General features: G+C 37.8%; 1 protein-coding gene across 3 annotated transcripts in view; it reads right to left on the bottom strand.

Moving 5' to 3' along the window:
• The window catches only part of SLC12A2 (solute carrier family 12 member 2), a 61206-nt gene that overhangs the window by 26680 nt on the left and 8204 nt on the right, over nucleotides 1-26322 (bottom strand). For 2 of the 3 annotated variants that reach the window (XM_062016463.1, XM_062016464.1), the window contains exons 2-10: nucleotides 18168-18287; nucleotides 16298-16373; nucleotides 15595-15690; nucleotides 13721-13860; nucleotides 12150-12260; nucleotides 6562-6670; nucleotides 5994-6121; nucleotides 5822-5906; nucleotides 2740-2888 (exon numbers count right to left, since the gene is read on the bottom strand). In XM_062016463.1, coding sequence (XP_061872447.1) covers nucleotides 2740-2888; nucleotides 5822-5906; nucleotides 5994-6121; nucleotides 6562-6670; nucleotides 12150-12260; nucleotides 13721-13860; nucleotides 15595-15690; nucleotides 16298-16373; nucleotides 18168-18287 — 1014 coding nt within the window. The remainder of the gene's footprint in view (nucleotides 1-2739; nucleotides 2889-5821; nucleotides 5907-5993; nucleotides 6122-6561; nucleotides 6671-12149; nucleotides 12261-13720; nucleotides 13861-15594; nucleotides 15691-16297; nucleotides 16374-18167; nucleotides 18288-26322) is intronic. The other variant, XM_062016465.1, reaches the window with a different exon arrangement.

Below are 26322 nucleotides of genomic sequence, written 5' to 3'. Positions count from 1 at the left end.
AAGTCTAAGCTGCTTGAAGACAATGTTTATGAATTTCATACCATCTTGAAAAATTTACAGTTTTAGTCATGGAATGGTGCCTTTTAGGCACAATACATCAAAATGAAGTTCTGCATCATTCACGTTGATTACCTTCCTCTTTCATCCTGGTAACCTCACCAGGAGTGTGAGAAAAGGAACTGAAGGAAGGGAAGAAATATCATGCAAATTGTCTACATTTTAAGTTACTATAACCTGAAATTGTAAAATCTTTCTAAACCAATCTTACTAGGCCAGACATGCTGCCAGAAACAAAACACTGGCAAGTGATGAGGTTTTATTCTTATTCCTAGGGCTAAAATAATGGTCAAATTTAGCATTTTTCTCTACATCAGACTGACAAAGATTGCTGGAACTAACTGGAACTTTAGTCACCTGAATCTCTATGCTATATCAGGTTTCTTTGGTCAGTTCAAAGCATTTCGCTGGAAAGAGAAATTACGTAATTGCACATGTATAAGATGAGAGTAAGTAGCTCAAATGCAGCACAAAGTGTACCAATGTTGTAAAGTCATTAAGCTGCGTACATCAGTAAGCTGCACTTTCAACCTCAGAACCTGCATACTTACAAGCTGCAAAACAAATACAACAATTCACTCACTTCAGGAATCAGTTTATCCTTGTGAAGTATTTATTCTGTGTCATTTAACCTCCTTAAATGTACTAAGAGCTTGAGAGTTGAAGCTTGAAGCCTGCCTCTTGCCCCCTCCCACGACTTGCACTAAAAAAAAACAACCCTCTCCTTACAGCTACCACTCAGATCTAACAGGTCGAGGGCAGTTCAGTTAGAAAACGGTCAGCAGTTTATCTATAGGTAGACAGCCTTACATGCAAACTATTTCCTTCCGACATCTGCAAAGATAGAATCAAATTCTTCTCAGAAATACAGAGTAAACACAGTGAGGATGAGAGAAAAAAAAAAAACACAAAAAGGGAGGCCTAAGGGGCACTGCATTCTCAGTGCAGCTCCTGGCCTAGCAAGTTACTTTTCCTGTTTGGAATCCTCTAGATTTTCCACAGAGAGAAGAATAACAGAAGTACTTGGACCAAATAGCAAGAAATTAGAACATTAATAACCAATATCAGAAGTACGGCCAACCATATGGAAGTCATGACCTCAAGAAAAAGATACAGTCAGAGGGAACAAGGTCTATGCTCTTCTCATGTGTTCATTCAAAGATATATACTGGATACTTTTAAGTTTAAATAACTGAGGAAAATATTCAGATTTTTCAAAATAATTATTTCCACAAGAGCAATTATGATATGTTTCTAAATACAGACTTTTACTAAATCATAACAAAGTAAAAGCACATTCAGTGTGTGGAATACTCAAAGTATTCCACTATAAAAATCTATTTTACTCTAATAGAATTGTCTGTGCTGCAACATTATTTCACCTTGTACAAAACCAGTTTTCCACTCAGCTTTATAGGTAACACTGTCAGTCTAACATGTAAGCAATAACTATCACATTGATAGTTATTGATTGATCACATTTGATTTGTGGATCAAAACCCACAAGCCAGACTTTCATTTTAACATCCAGCCAACTTTTTGTATGCCTCTTGGAAAAATCTGGGGCAAAGCTGTATTTCTACAAAGCATGTCTAAGTCAATTGACTGTAAGTATATTTTCCTTGATCTCTTTCAAATCCTTACCAATACCTCACAGACATCCTCACAGACAGTGAGGTTTGAGAGATTTTTTTTTAAATACAGTAACATCAGGTTTTATAAAACTGTGACAAATATGCCATAGTTTCTTAAAAAGTTGGTGTATTTGCTAAGAAACTTAAAATGGATGAACATGTTATTAACAGGGGCTATGATTACCATGCATCACTACTGAACAATAAGTACTTCTATTCACATCACTGAATGATGGCATTCAGGTATCTAAAAAGAGAAAGCTACAGTCCCTCCACCTAACTCAAGCAGCTTACTCAAGAAGAGTAAATATTTATATCATCTGTGTATAAACAACCAAATGTTTTTAAACGCTGTTTTGTTGCTCTTCTACATACTAGCTAGAGTGTACCACTTAACTACTCCAGATAACTTTATGGAGATACGAATTTTTAGTCTATGATTTTTCTTCATATGTGTGCTGGTTGTGGCTAGGATAGTTTATTTTCTTCCTAGTAGCTGGAACAAGGAATTGAAAACAGTGTTGATAAATACAGAAATGTTCTCCTTAGTAGTGCTTACACATGGTCAGGGCCTCTTCTGCTTCTCACTTCACCCTGCTGGGGGGTGCACAGGAATCTGGGAGGGGATACAGTTGACCTTACACAACTGAAGGGATATCCCACACCATATGACATCATGTTGAGCATATAAAGCTGAGGGAAAACAGACAAAGGGGAGGACATTTGCAATGATGGTGTTTTGTCTTCCTGATGGAACCCTGGTGTCCTTTAGGTGGTTGAACACCTGCCTGCACCTGGGAAGTGGTATATTAGTTCCTCGTTTTACTTTGTTTGCATGCATGGCTTTGGCTTTACTTATTAAACTGTCTCTACCTCAACCCATGATTTTACTCACTTATATCCTTCCAATTCTCTCTCCCTTCCCATTGGAGAGGAGTGAGCAAGTGGCTGTGTGGTTGCCAGCTAGAGTTAAAACTTCTACAACATGCAGTTCAGAACACCATCACATTCAAAAGCCAATAAACAGATTTAGAAGAAAGTTTTGTACCTGGAAATTGTTCATCAGTCCATACTGACACCCTGTCTGGCAGGATGAGAAATCATAGTTTAATTTGCAAGCTGCAGTAGTGCAATTTGTCAGCTCTGTGACAAAGGTATTATTAACATTCCCTGTGGCATCTCGAACAACACAAGAACCTAGAGTGGACATAATCATAAACAAGGTATTAACAGACCGAACCTGAACTTAAGCATGTGTATCATACTCATTTCCTGTTTTATACAAGCATATACTCATGGAGTAACATTTTAAAATGTCATTATATATTTTTTATACATTTCAGTATTAAGCACATCAACACTACAAAGAACAAACACAAACAGGCAAACTAACTGCTCTCTTGCCTAAGACGATCTTCATTTTTTAATAAATCTGAGTCTAATAAGGAAAGCTTTAGCATGGAGAAAAACAATGTTAATAAACTCACAAAAGCTTAACCACACAAATTTGGCTCAACATACTATTTCTCTGAATCATAAGTTCTCACACAGTTCTTTAATTGAAATTATTATCGTGCACCATCACTTGATCTTATAGTTCTTCTCTATCAATTTTCCTAGAAAAATACATATTTCTACTTGAACCACAGATGTATGTAGACAAGTATGCCTAGTGTTGCTGTTATTTCTTTTTCAGCAAATATGGCTCTGACATTCAAAAAAATGAAGCAGGTTGTCATGAAAGGCTGTACAAGCCATTTCCCAGCACTTAAACAAGCGACCTCCTATGTGACTGTGGTATTTTAAGTTAGTTTCTTGGTGGAAGACAAAGCTACAGTCTCATTTCTAAACACAATTTTTATAATTAAGTTTATGACTTAAACTGTCTTCATGTCATCTACACTAGACAAGAAAATGATGAAGATAGCATTTCAGAAGTACTAAAAGGCCCACAAGTCTTCTACTTTTGAGATTTTTTTGTCTCAAAGGATAAAAACTAGAGCAGACTAAGCATCATTTAACACTCTATAGTTAAGACAACCAAATTATTTGGACACCAGCAAATACTTCCAGGAACAGGAATTAAATAAGGAATGGGGATGAGAAGAGGGAAGTCTACAAAGCAGTAGCCAATGGAATTCTCTCAAGGAAGTCTTGGGAACAGAACCATGTGACTACTGAGATTCTTCTCTTCCACTATGCAACTATTTGTTCCAGCCAGCCAAGCAGTATATAATGGATGTGACAATACACTTTCAACTATTTCTCGGTAACTTTTTTTCAATAGGTTGCAGTGGCAGACCCATTAAGTCAAGTAACTCAATAAACAGCTACAGTCCTCCTCTTTCTCATTTCCTTTTTCATAGTTCAGATGCAACCAGTTGGGCAGGTCTTTCACACAAAGTACAACAGAAAAGGACAACAAACTTCATATGAGCTTTACTATGATAGAATGCAACATATAAGCCAGCTGAGCAGGCTAGAGTCTCAGCAGAAGAGTCCAGAGATTTTATTTAACCCTCATTCAGAAAAGTCATCTTCACTTGTAAGATGATGGCTACACTTTCCCTAAGAACCTCTAGGTCTTCTTTCCTGTAAAAACACAACTTTACGTTTCCATAGGCATTTATAAGCATGCTCTTGACCAAGTTAAAGTTTTGCCATGCAAACGCCTTAGGAGATAACTTTATAGATGGTCTGTTAAAGATCTAACTACATGCAACCAGGAAGAATTCCAGAGATACTACCCTGCGTCCTTCAGACTGCAGTTGAGAGTGCCTAACTTCTCTGGTGTTACAAGCAACTACACTTGGGCTATCATTAATTAATAATTAATTCTAATTAACAGAATTCTAACTAATTTATAGGAGGTAACTAAGGCAGGACATTTCTGTTTCATCAAATAATTTGATGTTCAGTTAGTTTTGTAAACTCTTCCTTTCACAGTAGAAAAAATGAGGCTTTTCATATCTAAAAGATGACCAAAATATTCCATTAAAAATGAATATTAATTAACATTTTACTCTCAACATGAGACCAAATTCTAAAGTATTCAAATTTGGTAGCAGAGGTCTATGTGGTCTATCTAATTAGGAAATAAATGTAGGTTATTGTACTGCATAAAGCACAGAGCAACTAGTTGGCAGAATGACAGTACAATGTTAGCCAACAGAAGCAGACTAGCAAGATTGGTATCTCTGGAAAGGAAGTATCATTAGTGGCAAGATCAATGGCACTCTTATAAATGAGAATTTCATTCAATAGACAGCACAGCTACGATAAGGCAAGGTCTTTTATATAAGAAAGCTGATTATTGCTGCCATAGACCAATTTTATGGGATATGAATAAAAACATTTCCAGTCATAGGCAAGAAATGTATGAGACATAACTACAGTCTTGGACTCTTAAGGTTACTGGAACAGAATTATTTTATGGGTGGGAAAAAACCTGTTGACCACCCAGCCTCTAAAGCAGAACTGATATATAGAGCAACAAATACCAAGGCAACATCTATAGAGACTCTCAAGCCATTATGGGGTGGGGAAGACAGGCTGTCAGAGACTCAGATCAGTCTGATTATTTCTCCTCTTCGCACATGCAAATAAAATTACAGACAATGTTTTTAAACATGGCATTTCTGATAGTGTGCTGGCCAGATGAAGGCACTACTCACTCTTCTCCCTTTACTGGAGAATTACTGCTCATAAACCCTCACATCAAGGAGCTGTTTGATCATCCCACAATCCACTTCAGACAACCAGCTGACTACTATCATCTTCAAACGAATACAGAGGTTTTTTTAGTGAGTATTGTCTGAAAATGTGAAGATTATCCCACTGCTAAACTGTAAATCTTTTAACATAACTGCAACAAATGAGGAAACATACAAATTAAGTCCTAAACAGACCCTAGTTTTAGAAAAGTATCAGTCACTTTAGGATTAATTCTAAAGCCAGCTGAGAACAGGACCTCCAGTAATAAAAATTAGAACCTCTGGCTATTACATTCCCATGCACGTAAGTTAGTTATGTAATGACTTTGTGTAACAAATTACCAAAAAAAAAACCCCAAAATACACCCTCAGAATGAACGTGAATGGACAAAGGACAAAAAAACCCCCTCTATTTACCTACAGATACTGCAATTCCTGCATAAACCAATGTAGTAATCAAGATGGCCAACAACGTTCCTTTAGGTATGGCTGACTGAGGATCCTGAAAGAAAAAAAGACAGTGTAGAGTGATGACAGAGATATGTACACTCAAGTGTTTGTAAACAATATTTGCTAATTCACTACTCACCGCAAGATCACCTGAGATATTTGCACCAGCAAGTATGCCAGTTGCAGCAGGGAAGAAGATAGCAAATACAGAGAAGAATGTTTCTTCTTGTCGGAAGTCTGGCCCAAAATTCTCCATAAATATTTCAGCTGTAGAAAAATATTTAAATCTATCAATGTTCATATAGAAGCTGCAGTATTAGCCCACTCTAGCCATTATTAGCTCTGTGAAAAAGCTGAAAATCACAGCTGTATGACCTTAAGTGTAGATATTTAAGTCCTATTTCATTGCCTTGACTCAAAAATCAAAGTCAACACAGTAAACTTAACACTCTCTGAAACCAGAAAGAGTACTTTACAGTACTACCCAGCTTTTAAAAGTTTAATGTAATTGATATTAAGCAGGCATGACATGGTTGTGGCCCAAAGCTTTAAGGAACAAAACTGCAGAAGTTTACAAGAACTAGGAAAAATAGTATCTCAATGTAGTTCAATAGGACTATAAGGAATTTTAGATATTAAATTGAATTATGATAGTATATCTCCTTTTTGCAAATATATTATTTACAATACTAACTGTTCCAACATACCTTTATAACCAAAGAAACCTTTAGGCTTCTTGCTATCCAAAGGAATAAATGTTCCTATGACAAAGTCTCCAATAGCAAGTATGAGGATCACCAGTAAAACTATCTGTGCCTGAAACATAATGACTTCAGTCAGACAGAAGAACTTGCTTTCTTTCAGTTTTAAGCTTCAATAATGTGTTGTAAAATGTAAAACATTTACTTGATTCTAAATAAAGCTTACTGATTTCTGCAAATAAATAAGGCAAGCTGGAGAGAACATATACCAGCACTTTTAATAAAGAAATAGGAATAATTTTTAAGTTTAATATCCATTAAAAAAGATACTTTCTGATTACCGCAGCCCTCAAAGTTATACTTCTAAAAACAAAAAACTTAAAAGAACTATTTTCTATTTAAGCCTTCCAGGATGAATAGATTTGAGCAGTCTGAAGTAATTCACAACGAGTTAAATCCACACAAATACTAAGAGTATTGCTTTATTTAACCATGATCGTAGTACTTTGCCTTATATGTTAGTACATGATTTTTATTTCACTATTAATTTTACTACATGAGGAATCAAACAGTTTTTAGTTTGCTATTTTAATACAAAAAACTAGATGATTTTGTTAGTCTCATGTGTTCAATCCTTACCAACTTCAATTTCAGACTGCCCCAATTATTCATCAATTTCCAGTTTTTGAGACTGTCTTCATTTGAGATGTTTCGCAACCTAGACTATTAGATGTTGTTCAATAAAACCCATTATAAATCCTACACTTGGAACAAGAACTGCCTCAAAAGTGTAAGTAAAGATAAAGCTAGGCATTGAAGAGACAGTTCATATTTTACATTTGAATAAGCAACCACACTGGCCTATTACCTTTTGTGTTACTTGATTCCTTATAAAACATATTATAGTGGCTTGGGGGAGCTATTTGTAGTCTGAGGGTTTTTTCAGACCTAGGATCAAAATTAAATATGCAATAGCACTGTGGTATTGCTGTTACAAAACAGTCTCCAGTTCACATAGTCTCAATAAAACAGGGCAACAGAGCAATAACCAGAGCACAATAGCCAACAGCAGCAAACTACCTGAAGAAAAGAGTTTATGTACCACACAGCATGGGGAATAAACAGGAGGAGCTGGAAGTCTGTGTATGGGCAAGGGGCTAAGATATGGTGGCTATCGCATAGACATGGTGGGATAGTTCACATGGCTGGAATATACTGAATTCTGTCCAGGTAAGGATGACAGGCAAGTTGAGAGTTTGGAGGTTAGAATTAAGGGGCAGGCTAGCATGTGTGACACTTGTGAGTGTCTATTACAGGCCACCTGATCAGGATGGGGAAGTTGATGAGGCTTCCTGAAGGCAGATGGGAGTGGCCTCAAAATCACAGGCCCTGCTTCTCAAGGGGGATTTTAACTACTCAGGCATCTGCTGGAAGACTCATACAGCTAGCCACTTACATTCCAGGAGGTTCCTTCAGTGCATTGATGACAACTTCTTGATGCAAATGGCGGAAGTGCCAACTAGGAGAGGAGCATTACTTGATCTTGTACTCACAACAAGCAGGGTCTGGTTGAAGTGGTCAAGGCTGCCCTCAGCCTTCACTGCAGTGACCATGAGATGGTGGAGTTCAGGATCTTGTGCGGTAGGAACAGAATACCCAACAAGATCGCAGCTGCAGTCCTCAGCAGAAACAACTTTGGCCTTTTCAAGCAACTACTAGGGGACATCTCGTCAAACAGGGTATTAGAGGATAAAAGGACACAAGGTAGCTGTTCTCTATTCAAAGATCACTTTTTCCAGGCTCAGAGCATCCCAGTTGGTAGAAAATCAAGAAAGGGACTCAGGAGACCCATAGGGGTAAACAGGGAACTGCTGGGCAAACAAATGGAAGAAGAGAGTCTACAGATCATGGACGGAAGGGATGGCCACTTGGGATCAATATAAGACTGTCGTCAGATGATGTAGGAAGGCAACTACGAAAGCTAAAGCCTCACTGGAGTTGTACTTTGCAAGGGAGGTCAAGGACAACAAGAAGGGCTTTTTCAAATATACTGCAGATCAAACTAACACTAGAGGCAATGTAGGGCCATGGTTGAATGAGGCAGGTGCCCTGGTGACAGAGGACACAAAGAAGGCAGTTACTAAATGCCTCTGTCTGTACTGCTGGAGACTGTCCTTGGGAGCCCCAGACTCCAGAAGAAGTCAGGTTAAAGAAGGAGTTTTGTTTGGTTGATGAACACCAGGTTAAGGATCAGTTGAGCAATCTGGATGTACATAAATCCACGGGCACCAATGGGATGCACCCACGGGTGCTGAGGGAGCTGGTGGAAGTCATTGCTAAACCACTCTCCAACATCTTCAGTAAGTCATGGAGAACAGGAGAGGTGCCTGAGGACTGGAAGAGAGCAAATGTCACTCCAATCTTCAAAAAGGGCAAGGAGCTGGGTAACTACAGACCAGTCAGGCTCAACTCCATCCCTGGAAAGGTGATGGAACGACTTATGCTGGGTGCTGTCTCCAGGCATTTAAAGGATAAGAGGGTCATTAGGAGCAGTCAATGTGGCTTTGGCAAGGGGAAGTCATGTTTGACCACCCTGATAGCCTTTTATGTAGATGTAACCAGGTGCATAGATGGTGGTAGTCCAGTGGATGTGGTTTACCTCGATTTCAGTAAAGCATATGACACCATCTCCCACAGCATCCTCACAGCAAAACTGAGACAGTGTGGGCTGGATGATCAGGTAGTGAGGTGAATTGCTAACTGATTTAAGGGAAGAAGGCAGAGAGTTGTGATCAATGGGGCAGGGTCTAGTTGGAGGTCTGTGTCTAGTGGAGTCCCTCAGGGGTTGGTACTGGGACCAGTACTGCTCAGTCTGTCGATTAATGATCTTTATGAGGGAACAGCGGGCACTGTCAGCAAGTTTGCTGATGATACTAAACTGGGGGAAGTGGCTGACACCCCAGCAGGCTGTGCTGCCATTCAACGAGACTTGTACAGGCTGGAGGGTTGGGCAGAGAGAAGTCTAATGAAATTCAACAAGGGCAAGTGTAGAGTCTTGCATCCCGGAAAGAAGAACCCCATGTCCCAGGCCGGGTTGGGGAATGAACTCTTAGAGTAATGTAGGGGAGAGGGACCTGGGGGTCTTGGTGGACAGCAGGATGAGCATGAGCCAGCAATGTGCCCTCGTGGCCAAGAAGGCCAATGGCATCCTGCGGTGTAGTAGAAGGGCTGTGGTCAGTAGGTTGAGAGGGGTTCTCCTCCCCCTCTACTCTGCTCTCATGACACCACATCTGGAATATTGTGTCCAGTTCTGGGCCCCTCAGTTCAAGTACAGGGAGCTGCTGGAGAGAGTTCAGAATAGGGCCAACCAAGATGATGGAGTAGAGCATCTCCCTTATGATGAAAGGCTGAGGAAGCTGGGGCTCTTTAGCTTGGAGAGGAGGAGACTGAGGGGTGATCTAATTAATATTTACAAATATGTAATGATTAGGTGTCAAGAAGATGGAGCCAGGCTCCTCTCAATGATGTCCAATGCTAGTACAAAGGGCAATGGGTATAAGCTGGAACATAAAAGGTTCCAAAGAAATACAAGGAATAATTTCTTCTCTGTGAGGGTGAGGGAGCAGTGGATCAGACTGTCCAGATGGGTTGTTGGAGTCTTCTTCTCTGGAGACATTCAAAACCTACCTGGACAAGTTCCTGTGTGACCTACTCTAGGTGGTCCTGCTCTGGCAAGTGGTTGGACTACATGATCTTTTGAAGTCCCTTCCAACTCTTAAGATTTGCCAAACCTAGATAACAGGTGAGAGGTGTAACGATGCAGCCTGAGTGCTTAAAAAGTCCAGTAAGACCAGAATTTAACATGAAGTCACCACGAGCAATTGCCACAAATGGATTTATCCATTAGCAAACCTAAGCTCTCCCTGAAGCTATGGGTGTTTTCTGTGTATCTTCCTTATATTTAAATGTCTCAGACTTTTAAGACTTCAATGCAAGGAGATGAGTGGTAAGAGACTCCAAACTCTAAAACATCACTTTCTTAAGCAGGTTTCCCTGGAATCTTTCTCTCTTAGCTTTTAGACTTACCTCAAAGACTATAAATTTTCTTTGTCCCATTCTACAAAGCACTCTCCAAGTCATGAGGAAGTCATAGTTAGGCACCACAGATACTTCAATCAAGTGAGAAGTATTAGTCTTTTGCTATGCTAAGCTGTGTATTAGCTCACATGAAGTGCTTGACAGGTTCAGTGGATTGCTATTGCTCCTATTTGCCTTCTTCCACAATGCAGAAATCAAGCCTCTGAACCTTGATTTTTGAGCATAGGACTTTTGAAAGCTACCTATTTGCTAGTAAGTGATAGTATAGTTCAGGTTTGATATAGAAACATTAAACCACAGAGGTATCTCTATGCAAGCTATTGTTATAGAGTTGCTCATGCTATAGAACAAAAGCAAGATACTTCTGACTTTAAATGACAGTGAACGGAGTTAGTAACAACTCATTCAAAGGAAAACCTAAATGATTGAGATACTGTCCTACAGTATTGTTAGAAGCTGGGTTCACAAAGATACCATTAGAAGTAAGTTACAGACAATGAAGGACTACTTGGGAAAGATAAACAGATTATTTTTTTTTAATCTTGGTTTTTAGGGCTGAAAGCAACAAAGAGAAAAACCGCTCTCATTTTGGTTATGAGTATCCTCATCATCTTGATGCAGGAGCATGATGCTCCTTCAGTTGTGTCTCACTACAGAAGATAAGAGCTATTGTGAAACAAGTATCAAATCAGAAGGGAGACTAAGGCTTCTCATTTTTTAAACACATTATTATTGACAGATATTCAGAAAAAGCCTACAAGGTACACAAAACAGTGAGCAAGCCACACTACCTAGTAATGCAGAGCAGAAAACTAATATGGCAATCTCTATATCAAGGCATCCTAGAATCTGCATGTGTTTTGTTACCACAATCAGAGCTGACCTAAGACTCTAGCCACAACAATGAGGAAAAGTAGGTTCCTTCTGCTACATGTTTGTTGCCACCAATGTTCACAACCCTCATTGCTGAGCTTAGTGGCAGCACCACAGGCTGGCTTGTTCCAGCTGAAAACAAAACCAGAAGAGAGCGGAAAGGAAGAGTAGTGGTTTTGAGCTAGCAGAAACTACACAACTTGAGATTGGCTTCAGCTCCAATCCTGTATTTTCCATCCACAGAACTCATGTGAATTTCAGAGACATGGAAAATTCCCACGCTAATGTTCTTACGTTCTCTTGTGCTGTAGTTACCCAGAACAGTGCAACAGCATTAACCCACCTGACAGTGTCATTAAGAGCAGATTATGCTGGTTTTTAGGTTGCCATAGACACTTAATCTTCCAGTTGCACAAAGTGGTCCAAGGTATGAAATGCTGCCCAGCCCAGCACATGCTAGTGCTAGACAGAGCTATTACATATAAACTGCCCTCTCACTACTACACATGCATTTCTGAGTGCACTAAACACATTACAGACAAATAAAAAAGATGATGTAGAAAATGGAAAGAAGTAGAAAATAGAAACAAAATTATGAAATAAAGAATAAAAGAGTTCCTTACTTTTGCTTCCCATTCCATTCCAGCAACAGAAATGCCCAGTAATATAACTACTGTGATAGCCCCTATGATTCTGATATCATTCATTTCATCAATCATCAAAGTTCCATTTTCCTAAGAAACAAATAAAAAACCCCATTGTCATATACTTTATCAAATACATATCATCCCTACTGCAGAATAGCAGCTTAATGACTGTAATTTGTTACTACATTACTACCTCCATACCACAGATTTACTCATTTTAAACTCCCTGTATGGATACGAGTGATTTGGTTGTTTTAAATCACTGATTCTTCTAAGTGGAAATGATCATTCACAGCCCATTCTTCCAACTGCTAGATAATTAGATCAGGAAGGCAACACTACTAGCTTACATTTATACATGTATTTTACTTGTTATTACTTCTAATTCTTTCAATGTACTCCACACTTCATCTCACCTACAAAAAGTACAGTTGAGCTCCTCTCAGTCCCACATTTAATTAAAAAATACAACAGACAAATAATAGATATGTTTAACAAGTAATTGGTTTTTTAACAAGCAGAACTCAGTTGCAAATGACTTAAAATAAACGATTATCAATTACAAGAAACAGTTTACTAGTAGGAATCTCAGCATTAACAATTTACAACACTGCATCATGTATCTGTACTGACACTCTTTCCAACAGCCAGACTAGACTTTACCACAAATTATACATTGTATTTTTTCAGGAAGATAACAGTGTTGCATGTTTCTACCTGACATGAATGATTTTTTTTTTTAACCAAAAAGCTACTGAACTGCAGCAGTATTTCACTGATAACACCAGTAGTAACTTTGTATCTTGTTCCATGTCTTTGAATTGCTCAGGGCAACCTCTGATGTCCATACAAGCTGGAGGGATGGAAGGATTGAGTGACTGAGCACAGCCTTAGGGATACTGAGAAGGGGGAGAGAGAAGGGCTGAGAAGGGCTTAGGGGTACTCTTATTTCTCTCTCATGGCACCCCATCTGCAGTCCAGCTCTGGAGTCCTCAGCACAGGAAAGGCATGGACCTGCTAGAGAAGGTCCAGAGGAGGCCATAAAAATAATCAGGGGGATGGAACACTTCTATGAAGAAAGGCTGAGATAGCCAGGATTCTTCAGCCTGGAGAAGAGAAGGCTCCAGGGACAACTTACTGCAGCCCTATATGCAGATGGGGCTTATAAGAAAGATGGGTTATGGACTTTTTAATAAGGTCTGATGTGATAAGACAAGGGGTAATGGTTTTAAACTAGAAGAGGGTAGATTCAGACCAGATATAACGAATAATTATTTTTATGATGAGGGTGGTAAAACATTTGAACAGGTTACCCACAAAGGTGGTAGATGCCACATGTGTGGAAACATTCCAGGTCAGGCTGGGCAGTGCTCCCCCCATGACTGCTTACTTAGTGGAAGACATCCATGCACACTGCAAGGAGGTTGCACTACATGATCTTTAAAGGTCACTTTCAACCTAAATCACTCTATGATTCTATCATTAAATGACACGTCAAATTTGCATAAAGGACAACATAATCAATATAATCACCATCATCCATATACCTTGAGTAGCTCCACAACTGTCTCTGCAAAGCCAACAACGTACATTGCTACTGCAACAGCATTGGCAAAGGCAAAAATCAGACCTATGGCACCACCAAACTCTGGCCCTAGACTTCTGGAAATTAAGTAATATGCTCCTCCTGAAAGACAAAAGATGAAAACACACTACATGATAGAGACTAAGAACGAACAGTCATGAGCAATTTAAAATTTTCACAAACAAGATGCTATGCATCTTCCCTGACATATTAGAAAGTTACTCAAAACCCAGTACTTAGTGACAGTCACAATGAGGTTGTAGGAATGCAATTCAGGTTTTTAAGAAGACACCAGCTAGAAAAAAAATCACCTGACTTACGCACCACACGATATTATTCAGCTATGTAACCAGTTTATGGTTAAAAAAAATAAATTGTAAATCACAAGCAAGAGTATAACTGGGCATTTTATTTCAAACTACCCAAACCATTTGTGCATAGTTCTATTACACATCTTCATTAGCTATAACTCAAGAAACTGGCAAAGCAGACTGTAACAAACCCAGTCAGGTTTCAAATCTCCAGGTTTCTTAAAGCTCTGTTAATGGAATTTTCTGCCCTCCAGTAGGCCTCTCTGAATAGTCACATAGACACTATTTTTCAGAACTTAGTCTAGTGGTTTTGAGCTTGACAAACCCATCATCTCAAAGCCCACACGTAACAAATGGAAAACTGATCATCTACAGCATCAATGCAAAGACTTAAAGACATAGCTAAGGCTCATTCCTCCAAGTCTAAACTTTCTAGAAGTAACAAAATTCTCCAGCTCCAGTCTGATGTAAATAATTTTGAAACAGGAAATCTGTAATTTCACTACAATTCTTGTGCAAAACACATGTAGGTACCCAGATTTGACATACTTTGCAAATGAGAAAGTTAACATAACTATCTCACTGTGATGTAAGATTGTATTCCAAAGTTGTTCCTACTAAGTATATCAAATTTTCTAATGAAGTATTATTTTGCAAGAGTGCATCTCAAAAGAAAAAAAGCTCTCATAAGAACAGAAAAATTTGATACATATAATGCAACTGAAAACAAGAAAAAGCTGACCCTTCCTATCAGGTGTGTATACTTTCTGATCAATGGGTTTTTCTCTTAATTTTCAATCAATACTATTTTATAAGCTGCTATTTTAATTTCACCACATTTTCTACTCCTAGCAGTCTTGGAATGTTATGAAGCAGCATGAGTATGTCAAAGGCACAACCATAAAACTATTTTGTCGGAATTGCTGATGACAGCATATAAACCACAAAAAAAATGAAAACCATCACTTCCAAGAAAGCTGGAGCTAATCAAGAGTTTGAAGAGTATATTCTGTGTATTTAAAAAAAAAAAAAAAAAAAAATCACAGGAGAATAAGAACATGCCCCTTTGTGTGTTCTCATCTAGATATACCTTATCCTTTTATAGGATATATTTCCTGTTAATAAGTTTTATTTCTGGACATGAAAATATCAAAGCTGACATACACACACATTACCAACCAGTGCAGATACAGAAGAATATTGAGACCCTATTCATTCCTGGATATGTCTCAAAATGTTTGCATTCTAAAAATCAAGAATAATTCATATTTTTACCACAGTAGAAAAGCAAGTCACTAGTCAAATAAAATTAGTAGGCTAATTTTTAACTTTGCATTAATTATATGACTGCTTACTTATACACAATAAGGAAGACTTCGCTCCTCAGAAAACTAATGCTTCCCTACCTTTTGTCCATATTGTTTTTCCCTGATGCCAAAAAAAGGGAAATAAATTAGCAGTTATATCCTTAAGGTGTACACTTCAGAGTGATTAAAGTTTAAAAAGCTTCACGAAAGTAATTTACCTCCTCTTACAAACCCATTTGTGGCTATTGCTGAAGTAGACAGTCCTGTAATAGTAGTGACAACAGTGGCCATTCCAATCACTAAGACAGAGAGACCTTTTGGAGTAAGAGGGGAAAAAGCTGTAAGTCTGGCAGTACTAATGTGCAAATCTTCAACTTAACTTATTTCAAAGAATTAGTCTTCTAAATACAACACAAATTTACTGTGTGTGGTCCCAGACATTCAAGCGAAAGACTTCTTCACTTTACTTTTGTACAGAGAAGTTTCCAGGATACAAACAACACTGGATAAATATCCTCTCTAATCAGCAGGGTAAAAGCTGTATTCTAGAGCTTCAAGGAAACATGTCTTTTGCAGATGTGAGATTTTCTGCAGTCCAGCACTACAGCAAGCCTTTGAAGAAAACTGTTTATATAGTACACAGTCTACATCCAGATTTTAATAACCACAGATCAAAAGCTTATCATCTCTACAGTACACTGAAGACCTACAGATGTCAATTTTCAATTACATAACTTATGTAAGTAACTAAGTCTAAATAACTTCATGCTGCTTAAAGTTTCAATAAGGGCAAATTACCTCAAAACCCATCAATATTAAGGTAATTTATACCCCTATTTAAGGTGTAAACTCTGGATTAACATTTCTTTTAGATCATATGTAAAAGTCTCTGAAACAAAATTAAAGCTTTAGTACACTTACCTATTCCAGCTTGTCCCACAATCCATGACAGTCTGATGAAGAGCATCACTCCCCAAATATTTAACATACATCGTACCTAAGATAAAACAGAAGTTTTACACAGCTTAGGCCTTCCTTCCAGTTTTTAACATTGTCCAAATTATTTTGCAGTCTTTCCTCATTACTTTGAAATTAGTCTGCAAGAATAGATATTTTAATTACACCAGTTCAGGTTTGATTGAAAAAACAAGGGAACCTATATTTGATCGAAAAGTTAACTACTTTGAATGTAAACCTGCAACACTTCAATAGGTGATACTGCAAGTACGTTTTGACCAAACAGTAAAAATAATTTAGACTGCAACCTTTACGATAAAATTCCTATTACAGAATACACAACTAAAAGTATATTCTTGAGGTAAGTTCAGATTCAGATTCTTCAGCCTAAGTTGAGATTTCCCACAAATCTCCCCTCCATTAATGCACTTAAGCAATACCCTACAAAATGTTTTTCTTTTCTTCTTTTAAAAAAACAATACCCACAACTTCCAGTCCTAGAACTTTTGTATCTCTACACTAATAGTATGGGAGTAGCGGTGTGTATTTTTTTTTTTTTAATTCAGGACTTTAAACACTTAGTCCTCAGTAAGATAGAATTTGCACTGTACAGAATTTAGACAGAAGACTGACAACAGGTCTTAGGTCTCTCTATTATCTAAAGAGTACAATATCAATACTGCAAAAAGTTTACTACGTCATTAGGACTACTAAGTAGGAGATAAGACCTCTCCAAATCACAAAAGCAAAAACTTTTCAGAGATCTAGAAAGTCTTTTGTAAAATTTAAGTGACCTGATCTGAGCTGGAAATATTCACCCAGGTGGCTTATGCATACCAGGAAATGCTAACTGCAACTTGCAAACCACTGAAAGGAGCACATCATCCTCCTTGAAACTTTTAAATAGACTTGGGAAGAAACCAGTCAGGAATATTTGTCTCACAATTCTTTATTATTTAGAACACTTCAATGCAGAATTTGGATTTGGAGCAATTCAAAGACAGCTTCATATTTGTTTTAAAAATAATCTGTCCTTGATTGAAGTACATCAATAGAAGTCCCTAATACACATTGTAGAGCTACCACAGGCACTCTCCAGCTCCTAAGGCCGTGAATGTGTCTACTCCAAGACTTATAGGAAAGTTGTTAATACATAGTGGAAACTTGGTGAACTTAAGTTAGGTACTCTGAACGCTCAAGTTCAGCATGTTTTAATCCAGTGTTGCATTTGCAGACACCACTATATATTCTTACAGCTCTGGAGAATACTTGTTAATCATGGTTTCTCTTTGCCAAAATACTTATTATATACCTATAAAATCAAATCTTCACATCATCATTAATTTTTCACTATTCCAAATGAGGACAGACTCGGTTTTTCCCCACAACTACACTGTATTTAGCATTAAGGCTTCCAAAGCTTAGGAGAAGACAACTTTTTCTAACAGGTTCAAGAAAACTTAAATACTTAATCCTGGTCTAGTTTTGCCATATACAAGTAGGTACTCTCCACCAAACATTATCTTTTGCCTTAAAAAATGAAATAAGTTTTCTAATACTTATAAACTTTACAGATCTAAAGTGAATACATTAACTATACTCTCTCCACTTGCATTTGTCTTTCTCACTTAAGATTAATATCTAGTTTTCCTACTACATATGGACACTTGTATATTCTTTTCCTTCTTGGAAATTATGCAACTTCAAAACTGTAATACTTTTGCTAAGGAATCACGATCCTTGCAAAATTTCAAGTCTCAAAGTATTTACGTCTTTAAAATTCAGTCAATTAGAAAGTCAATTTCTGTAAGAAACTGAGATACATCAAGCTTACCAATACGCCCTTTATCCAGCCAAACTTGACCACACCTTTGCTATCAGGAATGTAAGTAGCAGCTGCATCCCCAGCTGGTGTGCCTTCCTCACCATTTGCGTAGCCATCTTCAAAGGGCTCCTTGGAAAAACAAAACAGAATAAAAGTTTATGTTTTATGAGATTAACAGAGTAGACAGGGAATCTGGTATGTTGTGGGGGTAAAAAAAAAAAACCAGTCTGCTGCAAACAGATAAACTAAAGAATGACACAGTAGAAGTTTCAAGCTTTTCCTTTTTGCTCCTTGCATGAAGGACAACTCACAGATTCCAAGGAAATGAAAAAAAAAAAACCACCTTACATAGACAAGTTAAGTTTTCTGCTTCAGTTACAGCAAACTGTTAGCAGCCAGAGTAATGAAGTAAGACTTCTACAGCCTTAAAGAAACATCTGGTCTTTTAGAAAAAGAGCTAAAAGATTCCAAACGCAGCAACTTGCACAGCACAGCAAGTTTTACTTCTTAATCTGAAGGTGTACTGTTCTACTATAACTTACAGGTCCCAGCTATAGCATTTCCTGTCCTTCAGACTTAGGTGTAATTTGATCAATTTTTCAGGAAATAAATTATTTATTTGCCTGAAAACTATTCTACTATTCATTGTAAGGTGATGCTGCTATAAAGGAGGGTCAGAGAGTGGCATTTCAGGGAGAAGGAGGGAAGAAAGGCACTCTTCCCTATCTAGGGAAGGATGACAGATGCACGAAACGAGGCCCATGGAGAAAAAACAACTTACGACAATTCTTTACAATTCAACTCAGTCTTACAATGCAGAAATCTTAACTGTTTGCTATATAAGTCTATGCCTCTACTTGTTGCAGGCTTGCTTATCAAGACACAGGTTTTTTTTTTCCAAGACACACAAGCACCTAAACATTTTAACTCACATATTTCCTACACTTGCTCTACGAAATATGCAGAAAGGAAAGTATGTTTGTTATCCAAGGCAACAAGTATAAAGAATGAATATACTACAAAGACTCTGAATACCTTTTGGAGAATACTATTCAGGAAACTGGCTCAAGCAGTGTTTGTGAAGCAGCCTGCATCCCAGAGGCCTTAGAAAACATTTAAGCAATTAGAAATTCAATCCCATTGAGGTAAAGGGAAAAACTCTCACTTGTTGAAAAAGACACAAAATGAAAGCATAATATGGAACCGGTTAAAGAAGCATGCTCGGTACATAACAGCCACAATAATAAAGTTTAATGTGAGGCATTTTATTAAATCCTCCTCCACCTAATGCATTAATACCAAGTATACCATCAGGACAGAACCCAGAGGAAATATTTATAGAAATGTCACTTATGAAGGGTGTTATCCATATCCCTTTACAATCAGCAGTAAACATACAAACAGATTAAAAGAAAATCATTAAGTCAACCTTTTCCAAACATCATTAGCATAGACTCATGTCAGTTGTTTTCTCACTGAGTCTGCCTTATGAAATTCTCATAAAAACAGATGCACCCACAACACATCTGGAGATTCTGTATGGTATAAGCTTTCTACTAGCATGAAGAAATCATCAGTTTGCAAATCATTACCTGATAACTTTCCAAAGAGTACGTTTTTTTTGTCTCTAGAAGGGATTAAAAAAAGATACCTATCTATGTTATATACTTATTTTTTTAAAGTGTGTGTATGAGCCTACATACTGCCTAACTCCAATACCCTCGAGTACTCATCCTTCAAGATGGCTTAGAAACACAGGAATAAATCTGAAAACTCTTTCTAGGTAATGATGTCTCTCTCATCAGATTTTACTGTTTCCAGGAGCAGTTACCAGTAGTTTCTCCCTACTTCTCCCCCATGCACCTTCAGAAGTGAGGACAAAAAAAGGAAAAAAAAAGACAGATTAAACCAAAAGACAGATTAATAAATATGTTCACAACCACGATAACAAAAACTCCAATCAAGCACGTAACAGATTAACTGTATGTTATTATCCCTTCATATAAAATCCATTCTCATTTCTCACAGAAAAGCATTGCATTATACTTGCAACAAACTCGAGTTTGAAGTGTTGCATAAAGGCAGTCACATTCACAACATCAAAGCAGATTTTATGCTTTGGCCAAGAAAACTGACAACACTTGGTATCTTCTGTTTTTTACAAAAAGGTATGTCAAGTCTCTAATAAGAAACAATAAGATTGTTCTTTGAAAGACTGGTCAGAGAGGATAAATGAAGGACTAGAAGAAATCTGTATCTTTGTGTCCTAAAATAACAAAACATATACAACTAAAGTAGTTAACGTTGTAACACTGAGTCACAATACTTCAACACTAGTCTAAGAGTCAGTTATATATTTCAGCTAATGACCATGGCTAGCCAGGCCTTGACAGAAACTGCATACATTGTCAAGACAATCTCCAGAGGTTACTTCCAACCTCAACCACCTGTGACAGTAGCACATTTTGCTATAGTGCCCAAACAAGCCCATGGCTCAGCCTGTTGAATGCTGAGGAGATAATGGCTCACAACTGGTATTTTGAGTTATCAGTTACCAGATCAGCTCCCAGATAGGTATGCTATGAACACAAGAAAGTTTTGTTCTGTATGTCCTGTCTCTCCACACTATGCAATATTTCTTGGGAAAATATTTTGAAGCAAATACAAAACGTAATAACTGAAAGGTTACTGTTGGTTATCAGTGCTCGTGGGTGCCCAATAAAGCACCAGTGAGAACAGATATTACAGAGTGTGGGCACAAAAGAATTTCACTACACAAGGCTCCAAGCTCAGCCCTTTAAGGCATGATTAAAAAAGCACCACTGTGGTCTCAGCTGTAAATAAGGCAAGCATAGTATTTTTCATGTTTGTGCTCATAAGGAAACAATGCTTCTACTCAAGTTACATACTGAATGGAAAAAATGCACTACCACTATTTTAGTACAGCAATATATGCATGATAAGATCTTCATAAACAGCAAAAAACAGTAACGCACTGTGGATTTGGAGGGGGTGTAACAAAAGGGGAAAAAACAAAAGGGAAGATTTTAGCATTTCAGATCAGAAACACTCTAACACATTTTTTAATCAAAATAAGTGTATTTGATCTAACCATTCCAAAGAACATTTAGAATTGTGATGTTCATTATCATGTTAAAGTAAAAATAAGTTATTGACAACTTACAGGTTTCTAATTCCATCACACAGATAGGAATTTAGCCAAGAAATAGTTAAATTCTGTTCCTACACAGAAATTCTCATTGCTGTATCCCAGTGCACCAAAAAGTACAGATAATCTACTATTTCATCTTCAGTACTGGATCATAACAATAAGTTATTTGTGCCAACTGTGAATAGTCTCCACATTTATTAGAAGCGGATTAGGAATGAGAAAAGACTTGTTAGCTAGAAGACTTCTGAGATTTTTCACAGAGCTTGAAATCCACTGGTGCATGGAAAAAGTTTCCCATTGGTAAAAACTGCTATTTAGCTATACTGAGAGTTCTTGATAGTGGTGGATGTCATGCAGCACATTGTGGTTAACTTACCTAGATCCCTTCTGAAAGGCAACACACTTAACCTATGCTGAACTGTACGAAGTGGTACCAAAATAAGTACACATGAACTCTGGTGTTGTTCTTTACAAGTATGACAACACAGAAACCCCAAAAAGGGTAAGTCAACCAGTGAGTTTCTAAGACTACATTGGCCTGAAGAAAGCCGTAATTTTTCTTGTCTCTGCTTTGACATTTCCCAAGTAATTTCCTTAGCTAACCCTCTTGTGCAAAGAGAGGAGGCCAAAGAAGCACCTGAGACTGAGACCATTTAACTGCACTTTCTCCATCTATCAAGTTTGACTAGTTACTGATTTAGCACACGCCATACAGTATAGGCTTCTCCTCATACAAATTCCTTAGAAAGGCTTCACAACAGTAGCTTTTTCTTCTCGTAATAGGATACAGTGCTGAAGCTGCTTTAAATAACTAATGCTATCAAAGAAAATCAAGCGCCTCGTCTTTTCAAGCTCCAATTTCTGCAAGGAAATACAAAAATGGCATTCCACAACACTTAATCACAAGAATAGCTGCTTACAGTTAAAACTGCTTTGTACTTATTTTGATACTGAGAATGGTGTTATTATTTAACACACTAAGAAAAGGAAATAAGGAAAGCTTCCAGAAAGATGTCTTTCACGAACAGAAGTACTAACAGAACACATCCGTACAGTAATAAGTCTCTGTCCTCAACAGCTACACTTAAAGCCTCAACAAGATCACACTTTTACCTGCTAGGAGCTTTGTGGTTAGCCATGTTTGCAGCAGTCACCACAGACAGTGGAATCCTTTTTCACAAGAGTCAGAGACTTACATCTTCTGCATTCCTTCACTACAGCTTCCAGCATTATGGCCAAGCTGTTCACCACACCTTACCATAACAATTTCTTGTTTCCGTCTCCCAAATGTTAACTTTATAAGTACCATGATTTTTAAGGAATTCCATTTTTTGGGGAGTAAAATCTAACAATTCGGACATAGTATGCCAGTTGTCTCAGCAGTGGGAAAAAATATTACGTCTAGAGATTAAACTTGTAAATAGCTGAACTCTGTAGCTGCACACAGTTAGGACTATGGCAACTCATGTACAAAACTTGACATAACAGAAGATTTTCAGAGTAAACACTGCTCAAAACACACATGTAATAAAAGCTTATGAATATTTGGTTTTGCTTTGCTAACTCAAAAATACTTCATCCAGAGTTTGGATAAAATGATAGCCTGAAAAAAGTCATCAAGCAGCAGCAAAATTACTAAACATTCTGTCCCAGAAGATGTTAACATTTCCCATGATTTTAAAACAAATCTTTTATTGCATGAACAAGCCTTACACTTTGCCTTCTGGAATGGACTTTTAGATTCTTCCTTCCACCTCACCCGTGACACTTCTAACGATCTGAATGTAAAGTTAAAAGTGTTGCATGTATTCTGTGCAATAAATAATCCTGCCAACATTGGTGTTTACCTCTGATGCAACAGTGACAACTTTTGCAAACATCTTGTACTGGTATAAATAGATTTATGTGTGAAACTGTACTACCAAAGAAAAGTGAGCTATTAGATGTTGACAGTACAACACTAAACATTGTGTAGGACACAAACACATCTGTTATAACATTTACAGTCATAGAATTTCCAGTTTGGGTCTATGGGTCCTTGATAAAAGCACTAAAATATAGTAACAGTGCTGAAAGAAACCAAGAACACCAAGTTCCCTTTCCAACATGTCTAAATCTCTTTGGAATGATTTTAAGTATATTGTTGTGGACAGGTAAAAGAGACCTCTGATCAACACCTTATCAAGAAAAGTCTCAAATTTGACTATCTAGTTAAGAACAAAAGTATTTCAGTTCTTAAAATATTCAAGAGGAAAAACTTCTGACCAGTCTTTTACTTGATCTGGTGACACTAACTTTTCTTTGTAACAATTTTTCAACCAACCACTGTTCAAAATAGCTGACATACTGCTGTTAACTTTGCTCTGTAGACTAACAACAACTAACAGCAAATCTTTAATACTAAGATTGAAAAAACACTTCTGCCAGGTTTTACAGTTCTCAAGTGTTTTTTTGGTAAGGAAAATAAACAGCTCTAAAACAGAGTTAAGTATTGTAGGTAACTACCTTTAAAATATCTTACTCTACATAAGACTCTCTTAAAGAGCAGTTAGTACTGGCAAAGATAGTTTCTTTTCTAAACTAATAACTCTAGCAATACTACTGTGGATAAACAGCTATTTTCTACTCTACACTGTTCTGTTTCAGAAGTGCTAACCCTGAAGTTTTGCAGTACTGTGCTTATTGTTGGTATTGATAGCACATCAATGTTATGACTACTGCTCGCACAGCATCAAGGCTGTCCCTCCAGCATTTCTTCCCCCACCTTCACCAATAGCTGTGGGTGGGCATGATCTTGGGAGGGACTATGGCCATAACAGCCAACCCAGGCTGACCAAGGAGATAGTCCATATCATATGACATCAGCTCAGCAATACAAACTTGGGGAGAGGAGCAGGAAGGTGAGGGGAGTGGGGAGGGCTAGATTCATTTATGGCCGTCCAAAAGCAACCATTACACTTACCAAAGCCCTGCTTCTCGGGAGGTGGCCTGATATCGCTGCTGATGGGAAGTAGAGAGTAACAGCTTTATTTGCTTTTGCTTCTCTTCTCACTGCTGTTTCTTTATTAAACTGCTTTTATCTCAAACCACAAGAATCTCATCTTATTTTCTCCCTTCCCTGGCTTGCTGAGGAGGGGAGTGATAGAGCAGCATGGTGGGCACCTGGCATCCAGTAGGGTCAAATCACCACACCTGGTTGCTTTCATTTATGCCACAAAGAGTTTACCTAGGCCTCCATTCCATTAAAACACCACAATCCCAGAATCTTAACGGCTGGAACATCTCCAAACAAGGAGACTCAACAACTCATCTGGGCAGCCTGTTCCAGAGCTGTCACCCTCACAGTGAAGAAATTCTTCCTTATGTTTCTTTGGAACCTCTTATGTTCCAGCTTATACCCATTGTCCCTTTTCCTATCACTGGACATCACTGAAAACCGCCTGGCTCCATCCTCCTGACATCCACCCTTTACGTATTTGGAAACATTAATAACATCACCCCTCAATCTCCTCTTCTCCAAGCTAAAGCGCCCCAGCTCCCTCAGCCTTTCATAATAAGGGAGATGCTCCACTGCATCATCTAAATATTAATATCGAAACCTGACTGTAACAGTTGCTTCTTAAGAAAGGCAATTTGCTATTTAGACCTATCAAATGATGCAAAAGAATCCTATTAGACCTAGGAACTGGAAATTAACAAAACTGAAACTCAATGCCTATGAAAGCAAAGCAGTAATGAAAAAAACATATGCTGCCTACAACTCTCAGTATTCCTGAAAGAACACTCTTTCTGGCCTATCTTAAACACTTTAAGAAAACTATAATGTTATTATACAGTAACAGTTGAAGAGAAAATAGTACAAAGTCAGAACAATAATTCTGTAATGAGTAAATTAGAAAAAAACCTGCAGGACACCTGAACTTCAAATACTGCATGCAGTTCAAGTTCTTCCTCAACTGTCTTCTGCTGAAATATGGAGGGTGACAGGGTTATCACAACTCAGTATGGAAACAGAGTGTGCCCAACTTTTGATTAACATTTTGAAATAGCCTTCCTTCTGACAAAGTAGCAGGGAAAGTACAAATTCTAAAACTGAACATAGCTTAACACTTTCTACATCTTAATTACATGATTAATTTACATCTTACCAAGAAATGTAATAGTTTGAATCTTTGGTACTCACAACAGGGTGATAATCCAAGTGAATACAGTAAGACAACAACTGAGAGAAGGTTCCACTGACACCTTGAACAGTTTACAAATTCCTGATAATCTATTACTTAAAAATAAACTTCCCAAGTTAGCAAAACTGGTTCAGGTGCTCAGGTTTTTCAGGAGCTCAATGGAAAGCTTCAGTGGGAGAGACCCAGTCAGGCAGCACACAGAAAAGAAAACATGGCAGAAGATATGTTCAAGGCCTCTTAGTCTGACCAAACAGAATGATAGAATCATAGAATGGTAGGGGTTGGAAGGGACCTTTAGAGATCATCTAGTCCAATGCCCCTGCAGAATTAGGTCCACCTGGATCAAGTCACACTGGAATGTGTCCAGGTAAGTCTTAAAGACCTCCAGAGAAGGAGACTCCACACCCTCCCTTGGCAGCCTGTGCCAGGGCTCCCTCACCTGAACAGTGAAAGAGTTTTTCCTTATGTTTGAATAGAACTTTGTGTTCCAGCTTCATCCCATTACCCCTTTGTCCTGTTGCAAGATACCATAGAAAAAAGGGATGCCCGAATGTCCTGACATCCACTATTAAGATAATTGTAAATAAATATCTTTGTATCCATTGACAGGAATTGAGTGAATTCAGCAGTCATGTTAGGAACTGCTTGGTTTTAAATTAGGAATTACAGCAAATTTGCTAACAATTTATAATTCCAACTCTTTCTTTGAAGCACATGCTGTTCCTACACTGTGTTTCCAGCATCTTACATTCATGATCTATTAAAAAAAAATTATCTAACCCATTATATGGCACCCAGAAGTTACCTA

The sequence above is a fragment of the Colius striatus genome, chromosome 30 (genome assembly GCF_028858725.1).
Source record: "Colius striatus isolate bColStr4 chromosome 30, bColStr4.1.hap1, whole genome shotgun sequence".
NCBI classification, from domain to species: Eukaryota; Metazoa; Chordata; class Aves; order Coliiformes; family Coliidae; genus Colius; species Colius striatus.
Note: the sequence above shows the minus strand (reverse complement) of the source record. Positions and strands in the feature narration are given on the sequence as shown.